This window comes from Arvicola amphibius, chromosome 6, assembly GCF_903992535.2.
Source record: "Arvicola amphibius chromosome 6, mArvAmp1.2, whole genome shotgun sequence".
In the NCBI taxonomy this organism is placed as follows: Eukaryota; Metazoa; Chordata; class Mammalia; order Rodentia; family Cricetidae; genus Arvicola; species Arvicola amphibius.
The window spans coordinates 157,535,754-157,544,161 of record NC_052052.2 but is presented as its reverse complement, the minus strand read 5'-3'; the positions used below and the strand labels follow the sequence as shown (position 1 = coordinate 157,544,161).

The 8,408-nt window shown below is 52.3% G+C and overlaps 1 protein-coding gene across 2 annotated transcripts in view; it reads right to left on the bottom strand.

The window, feature by feature from the left end:
* Nucleotides 1-3,960: 3,960 nt before the first annotated feature.
* Nucleotides 3,961-8,408, bottom strand: part of LOC119816103 (aminopeptidase O (putative)) — a 264,083-nt gene continuing 259,635 nt past the window's right edge. For both annotated transcript variants that reach the window (XM_038332406.1, XM_038332407.1), the window contains exons 16-17: nucleotides 7,263-7,407; nucleotides 3,961-4,445 (exon numbers count right to left, since the gene is read on the bottom strand). In XM_038332406.1, the coding sequence (XP_038188334.1) occupies nucleotides 7,267-7,407 (141 nt within the window). In that variant the 3' untranslated portion in view covers nucleotides 3,961-4,445; nucleotides 7,263-7,266. The remainder of the gene's footprint in view (nucleotides 4,446-7,262; nucleotides 7,408-8,408) is intronic.

Below are 8,408 nucleotides of genomic sequence, written 5' to 3'. Positions count from 1 at the left end.
GAGACACTAAGTGGACCAGGACAGGCGGGAAGAGATCTGGTACCCATTCCTGTTCAGTCCTTGGAGCTCAGAATTTAACCCAAGTCTATTTTATCTCATGGCACTGAAATAAGCAGGTTTGATAGTAAGAGCTGTCTACAGAAGGGCCATGTATCTCCACATGCCAGCCAGGCTTCAGGGGCCATCATCAGCTGCTGAGGACACATTCTGGTGACTGTGTACTCGAGCTTTTGTCTTCTGGGCATCCTTGAAAACAGGGCATGGACACTCCCATCTGGCTCAACCTCCAAAGCATCCCATGTGGGACCACAGCATCCCAGCCAAGGGATGCTGAACGCACACCAGTGCCAAGGGGCAAGGTTCTTGGCAGCCCACCCTGTCCTGCGGAACTTCCCCAGCTTGCACATGGTCACCTTCCTTTTCATACTGTCTGGTCACTGGGCTGGAAGAGAGCAGCCTCATTAGTCCGTCAATCTCACAGACAGCACCAGTGGGTGGGAGGGGCTATAAAACCTTGCCCTGAATAGCAGGGCTGCTCCCCCTCCCACCTCATAAACCCCACAGACCAGCTAGGGGGCCAGTTTCACTATGGCTGCCTTGACTTCACAGCCCTCACTGAGACTACTCTCTGCAGCCTTCCCTGGGAGAATGAGGCAGCTCACAGCCCCCAGCCCTGGGAGCCTCAGGGCTGTGATGTGGCTAGGCTATTCCAGGGGCTCTCTCCATTTGAGGGCCGATACCATCTTAATGGTTCTTTTGAATTTGGTGGCTAAGACAGAAATGTCCCAGGGAGGGAGTGTTCTAAGGGGCTAACAACCAAGATTTTGAAACCAGTGCTAAGCCCCAGTGGGCAGCATCCCTGTACCTTGGGAATAGGCATGGCAGCCCAACCACCCAGGGAGTAGGCCAGCCAAGGCCACAAGCCCAGCACCCAGGTCTGCTTGGGAGGCATGGCTGTGGCACACTGTGCTCCTCCACTGGCTGGCCCCGTCCACAACCCACCTGGTGGTGAGCTGAACTGGAGCATGGAGCCTGCACAGGAGTCCTTCAGGTCTTCAGATCCCAAGCTCCTGAGCACGCTTTCTGTTGCTCACTGGGCAAGAGCTAGGCTGGCTGCTTTGGAGAGATGGCGCGACAAAGGCAGTACTGTGGAGGACAGGGTCCCTATGTGCACACCACAGCAGCGCTGTGGCTGTCCACCAGGCTTGTGTGGCCATGTCCTGCTGAACCATGGTTAGGAGAGAAGCTGGTAAGGAGCGTGGCACTGGCCTGGAATGGATCCTGCAGAGCCTTCTCTTCATTTTAAAAGGATGGCTTAAGTTTAGGAACATCTGTTGGTTTCTGCCCCAGGGGCATCCCATGCCATTTTTCCTTACCACGAGCAAGGATGACTTGTTAGGATATAATTATTTCATTCTTTTGATGCAAATTCCATTAAGAATAAATGCTTTAAAATCCTCTAATTCTACAGGAGCAGCTGAGAGAACCCAGAGAGCCCTTTCTGAGACTTTCTCAACCCTCCTCCCTTCCCTTTCTGTCTGAGTCCTGTCAGAATTCCCAGTTCCTTTCCCATGGCTGTGGCCCAAAGCCCCACAGACAGGGTAGTGGGAGCCACTATGGGTGGGGGGCTACCAGCCAGTGAGCCCAACCCTTCCTGGGGTTCACTTCTCTTCCACCAATCAGGGTGTGGTGAGGACAGACGGCTGCCTTTCTAAGCCAGCTTCAGGATAGAGGGACAGCACACTGCTGCTTTCTCCCCACGCAGAGAACCATGGTCCAGGGGTCAACATCAGAGGGTCCAGATGTGCCGTCTTCCTGAAGACCTGGCTACTTGAGCCAGGCAGAACCTCAGCACTGGCCACGATTTACTGAGGCCTGTCTTAGTCCACGCTGGAAGTCTCTGCAGACGACATGGGTTTAAGGCACTCATCTGGAGAAGAGATGGTGTGACCGTTAGGCTGCCTAGCTACTGGAGGGACAGGCAGCCAGGTCAGGAGTGGTCTCTGTAAGGACAGGCTGGCACAGCTTTGGTCTGTTGTTCTCTAGTGATGGGTATCTGTTTGGTAATCAAAGTGGCTGGTGACAGGCAGAAGAGACTAGTGTTCGTGCTATCCCCACCCACCTCTTGGGAGTGAGCTCACAAGGATCCTCGGATCACAGCCCCTCTGCCTACTGCTGGCATCAGCCTATTGGCATGGTGGTTTGCTACTGTTAGGCTATGTCTTACCCTTGGCCTAAGAGTGAGAAGCTGGCATCGTCACCAGGAATCTATGTGACTTCTTAGGACTGATGTTTCAAGCGTGAGGTACAAGGGGGAAACCCTGAGTTCCTCCAGGAGTGGCTGGAAAATGGCTTGGAATTTGTGCTGGCAACAAGCATGCCTGGCCATCAAGCACAGTCTCTGTCCTTTCCATACCTAAGAGGCAGACTCAAGCCCAGGCTTCCAAGCTTTGCAGCACAGGCTCAAGCTCACATCTGCGCGGTGGGAGGGACGATTCCAAGCCCCTATAGCTGAGTGGTGGGGCAGGGCATCAAATGCTTCGCTCTGAAGACCAAGAGCTCACACCGTGGTGCTACACACCGTGGCACACAGCAAACACAGACCCAGCGATCTAGTCCACGTCTTACCTGTGATTTCACTCTGCCCCACATCTGATTTCAGCAGCAGGCGCCCAGGGTGACTGTCCACATCTTCCCCACTATTCATTCAAACTGGACCATATGCAGTAGGGAGAGCTCTTTCTTGGATGAGGCGCCTCTGTGGAGGTATCAAGCACCCTGGCCATTCTTCTCCACTCAAACCCTGGTCTACATCCTATTGACAGAGGTTAAGGATGCACCCACTGCTCTGGGTACTGCGAGGTCAGGTGACTCAAGTAAGAATGCACCCTTCTCAAATCCAGGAGTCTCGGCCAAGTGAGGGAAGCCTTCCAAGCCTCTGCTATGCGGGGCAGGAGCTGCTGCCTACTTTGGGGGATAGGGCTGTTCTGTGTCTGGCTGGAGATGGCAAAGGACAGCTCTACCACAGATCCTCCACTGAATTTGTGACACAGGCATCCAGTTCCAGTGAGGCTTCCACTGACCTGAAGCCATTGGCAAGAACCCAAGCAGTCAAAGCAAGACACGGGGCTCAGTGACCCACAGAGACAAGGGCACTCGCCCCCCCCCCCCCAAAAAAAATTCCACCTCTGCTTTGTTTTAGTGGTTGCTAAGGAAGTCAAAGAACAAAACCAGACCAAACCAGTACTTGGCTGGTCATCCCTAGTTCACTGGACATAGAGAATGTTGCATGTTGAGGTTCTGACAGAAGGGCCTTATGGGTGTGTGGTCCTCATTCCTCCTCTAGCCAGCCCAAAGTGCGTCTGAGAGCCAGGCAGCCACAGACTCGGCCTCTTATTTCAGGTCATCACAGAAAGCAGTGCACTATCACGTTGGATTGAACATATTTTGATTCTTCTGCCATCACAAGGCACAATGCAGCCATCGGTATGACCCAGGCTCTCAAAGACCAAGGGTTCTTTGCCAAAACTTCTCTCAGTGTGTCCTGGAGCCTCCTGCCCCAGCAGGCCTGAATGCAGAACCCAGACAGGCAGCAGAAACTCTCCTTCCGGTTCCTTCTCACATGGCTCAGCCTTGTCCGGGCACATGTGACTGCACCCATGGCAGTCTCAAGCATCTTTCTTTGGACAGGAACTGGAAACTTCTAAGAGCTTGTTCGCCATGCTAATATTCAAAGGAAAGAAAATATGGTCTCACGGGAGACTCCCACAGTGCCAGACTGCCCGAGACGCACATGCGGAAGAGTTGAGTCCCACACCACATCAGTTCCTTTTACTTTCAGCTTTCTCAGAATTAACCGCACCTGGAGGCAGGGAAGGGTTAGAATATGTGGGAAGTGCCTATCCTGACGCATGCCCGTTCCTGGTTTTAAGCAGCATCAAATTCAGAAGCAAACAGGAATACCAGCAAATCCGACACTTTATTAAGACATCTTAGGCTTTCCTGTATTTTCCAAAAACAGAAAGTTTCTATTGAGTGAACACATCAAAAGGTCTCTGCGGAATCCCTGGGGACCAGACACAGGAGGCGTCACAAGATGCTGTCATCTCAGACCATGGCAGCTAGTTTTTGCAATCCCAGGAAGCAGGCAGCCAGTTCTCCATCTGCCTAGGGGAGGGATCTTCACTCTCTGAACAACTTCAAGTCACAGCTCAGTCTTTCCAGGCCTGGGAACAAAGGCAGCAGCCAGGTGCAACAGTTTATGAGGCTTTATATGTGCCTTATATACACGCCACGGGAGCCCAAGATGCGAGTGAGTGACCACTGCTGTCGGCTGATGGCTTTAAGCAGCCACATGATCCTCCCTTTCATGTCCAGGGTCAGTGCAGTCCTGGCCCCACCGGGGCTAGGAAGAGGCATAGGAAAGAGTCTCACTGTGATCTGTCCTGCGAAGAAAACAGCAATAAACTTTATTATCCAGTCACCTCGGTCATTCCTGACAGGAGTTCCCCCCACCTATGCCCTCCACTTGAGAGGGAGTTTTCGTGGGAGGACAGGGGCGTGAGTGGAGCCACACTTCACAATCCTAGACCTAGGGTGCACAGCCACACCGTGGGCCACGCAGGGCTGTGAAGCCCAGAGAGCAACGTGACAAGGTGGCTACAGAAAGAGCCCCTCCGACCATGCTGTATTCTCACTGCTTCAGAGGGCTCAACTTAGCCCTCTGAACAGGGTGCTTGAACCACAGGGCAAACGCTTGACTTCCCAGAGCCAGTTCTGCGCTCCTTGGATCCCCACCCCAGGAGCACATACAGAGGGGTACCACTGCTCTCCGGGTCTGGGACTCAGGCCCTTCTTCTTCTCCGAGGGAGGCCCGCCTCAGGCACCTACAGATGGGTAGGCTTTTTGCTCAAGGGCTCGACTCCTGTTCCTGCTGAACTGAGCCAGTGTGTGAAATGAGAACTGATATCAGCTCAGTAGGCACCGGAGGGCGGGTCCAATGACGGCTGGGCAGTGCCTCCTGGTGTGCCTCAGCATCATCCTGCCAGCGGCTGTGGAGACATGGAGACCTGGACTGCAAATACAAGACAGAGTTCACCACGTCCAGCAGAACAACAGAACCCTCCCTCACGCGTGGCACTGGCCGAGACACGTTTGATTCAACTTTGTGATGCACCTGGGTTTAATTTTCTGCGACTGCTAAGGTATCTGACATTACAGTGAGCTACTCAGTGGATCTGAGTTTTCTGTAGACACACTTAAGGGAGGTCAACACACTGCTTTCGCTCTTGACAGCACCCTTGGGTCAGGCTGGTCTCTCCTCTGGAATCTGGGTCCACACAAGCTGACCACCAGCTGTGGCCTCTCTTGGCTGCACCTTAAGTGTCCCCATCTCACCTTCTCTTCAGGTGCAGAACTTAGCCACTGTGAACAAAGCGGAAACCAATCACTGTTCACCAATCAGCTAAGCTCTGCACCTTGTTAGAGAGGTCATCGCCGGCCATAATTAAAGGGCTGCTGAGGTCTTCGAAGGTTGTTGGTTTCTTTTGTTTCCAAAGAGCCACAAGAGGCCTCTGGTCTCCGAACTGCAGAGAGAAAGTAGCCACGGTTCTGCAGAAGCAGCCAAGGTCATGGTTGCGTGGTAATCCCTGGCAATGTGATTTTAATCTCAAGTCACAAATCAGCATGCCAGGAACCCAAGCAGCCAGAGCAGCTGAGGGCAGCGCCCCACCACTCCATCCACGGCACTGGGCGGCGTCCTCCTCACTGCCTTGGAGCCCAGCATGCTGGTGCAGCTGCTGCTGCTCAGCCTGCTAGGTGACTGACTGTATAGAGGAGCCTTGGGGAACAGGCGACAAAGGACACATCTTATCAGCTGTGTGACCATCCTCACTCTGAGCAAGGAGCCGTTAAATTCTGGGGACACAGACTGCTCTCAAGCTGCAGATTCTGAATGGCCTGGGAGACGCTGGGCCTTCCAGGTGAGGCAGCGTCTCTCTGACAGGTGTGGTCTGCAGGGAACAGCTCTTCCCCTTCCACACCCATCCATGGTCTCCAGCACTGTGGCCAAGCATCCAGCTGGAGGGACTGGGGACAGCAGAGAGAGTTCACAAGGGAGCTGAGGACTGCTGACAACTCCTCTGCCTGCTTGGGGGCCCAGAAAAAAATCACAAGGAAGAGACATGAGAACCACCGTGTGACTCTGTGGCTCTCCAAGAACGAGGCCAAGAGAATGTGGAGCAGGACAGTGGCCTCATGGCGATTTTCACACCACCATATGCACAACTCTTCCTGTGGGTAAAGGTTTCCAGGGAAACGCCCCAACCCATCACACAGCCACCTTCACAGCTTGTGGTGCGCAGGCTCAGTGGGCTGCACAGTTACTCACTGCACCCCACTATCTCCAAAACTGACTATGATGCCCCCCCACTTCTACAAGAACATGGTCATGCTTCAGGAAACTGTTTCCCCTTCATACTTATAGTCCGTTCAGATAAGCAGAATACTCAAACACACTACACAGAAGTGGACTTTGTAAAAGCAAAATGTGAGAATGTAAATGAAATGTCCAACAATGGGTTAAGACTAGCAACACAATTCTAAATAGTCATTACTTAGAAATCACAGAGAACAAGTAACATAAACAATGATTGAGATCTGATGCAAAATTTAAAAAATATACAAAAGTAGACATTACATCATGTACTGCCATGAGGAAACTTCGAGAAGATGCAGAAATGGTAGAATGTGAGAGACACATACAGACCCACACTTCTGCTCACAGAACATCGTGCTTTGTGGCTACGGAGGAGGCAAGTCGCACAGCCAAGACCTCAGGAGCTGGAGCAAACGCTGCTCCAGCAGGAGATGGAAACGCAAGTCATGGGGTGGGGGGACACCTGCTGCCCACATCACACAAATGCCACTGAGCTGGGGAGCGGGCAGGAATACTCTTGCTTCCTACTTCACAGGGGGTCAGAGGCAAAGGAGTCTCAGGTTTACTAAGCCTAGGAGACGCCTGCATGCAGAAGCTTGGAGCAGAGCACTGTGGTACAGAACCCTGTGCTGGAGGGGCCGTTACGCTTTCAGGAGGGCGCCTCTGTTTCACATTCACAGTTCCAGAAGATACATGAGGTCGTTCCAGGGATCCTGAGCCTTCCTGTCCCCAAGGCCCTTACTAGGATTTCTGTGGTGGTCGTGGCTCATCACGTGCTTACAAACTGACTTGGATGGTTGGGAGAGGAAAGGAAAAAGAGAATTACCTCTTCAAAACAGCATTTCAGACACCACCTGGGCTGAGGCTCTGTCCATGTGTTCCTTCACCAGCTCAAAGCACCTGTGGGCAAGCTGCTGCTGCCTGGCATCCTCGCCCACCATTAGCTCCCCATAGAGGTATACACCCATGGCCTGCAGGGCATGGACACCAGAAAAGAATGGAAAAGGGTAAAGAAGCTGAACATGTTTGTGGGGGCATGTTTGTATTCGCCTTATATAAGCTGGTCTAAAAACACAAAACGAGAGAAGAGAAACTGCATCAGCTGACCAACTGCAGTCTGCAGTTTCTACTCTGTCTCCTCTTTGTCCCCATCAAAACTCTACAGTAGCACAGGTCTTTAATCCTAGCACTGGGAAGCAGAATAGGCAGAGCTCTGTGAGTTCAAGGCCAGCCTCGTCTATGAAGGAGTTCTAAGTGAGTCAGTGTAACACAATGACACCCTATCTCAATACCCCCCAAAACACACTCACACCACCACCACCACCACCAAAAAAAAACAATAAAAACATGAAATTTTTTGATTCTGTCACTCTGAGACTGAGTTCAGGAACACTCTGGGCAGAAGACAGAGCTCCACAAATGGTCACTATGGAAAACCCTGTATCTGTGAGGGCAGTGCATCCCAAAGGGTAGCCAGCATGAACTTGTTCAACAAGCCCATCACCTACCAGGCCACAGAGACCACACGGCCCTGAGCAGTGCAAGAAGGGCAGATGTTGCTGGTTTGGCCCAGCCAGGCCACTTCTCACTACCAGGTCCCCAAACATCAGACACTCGCTCTTCTGCTTTGAAAGCCATGCTACAAAGGCTTGAATTTGCGCTTTGCCAACATTAAAAACAGTCAATTATGTTCTGCAAGACCAAGAGTTCTGCCTGCTTTCTTCTTCTGTGGAGTTTCCCAGGGGCTACATTCTGCTTTACATTCAAAGGACTTCAAAGGCAACTAAGATAAAAACTCAGCAGTGGCTTCCAGAGTGCTTCCTGCTAGACTGAGGCATGGAGGTCCCTGTGTGGTGGACAGCATGGCTCTTGTGCATTGAGCTGCTCTGGGCTCGTGTGTGTGTGTGTGTGTGTGTGTGTGTGTGTGTGTGCCAGATCCCCTGGAACTGGAGTTACAGAGAGCTGTGAACTG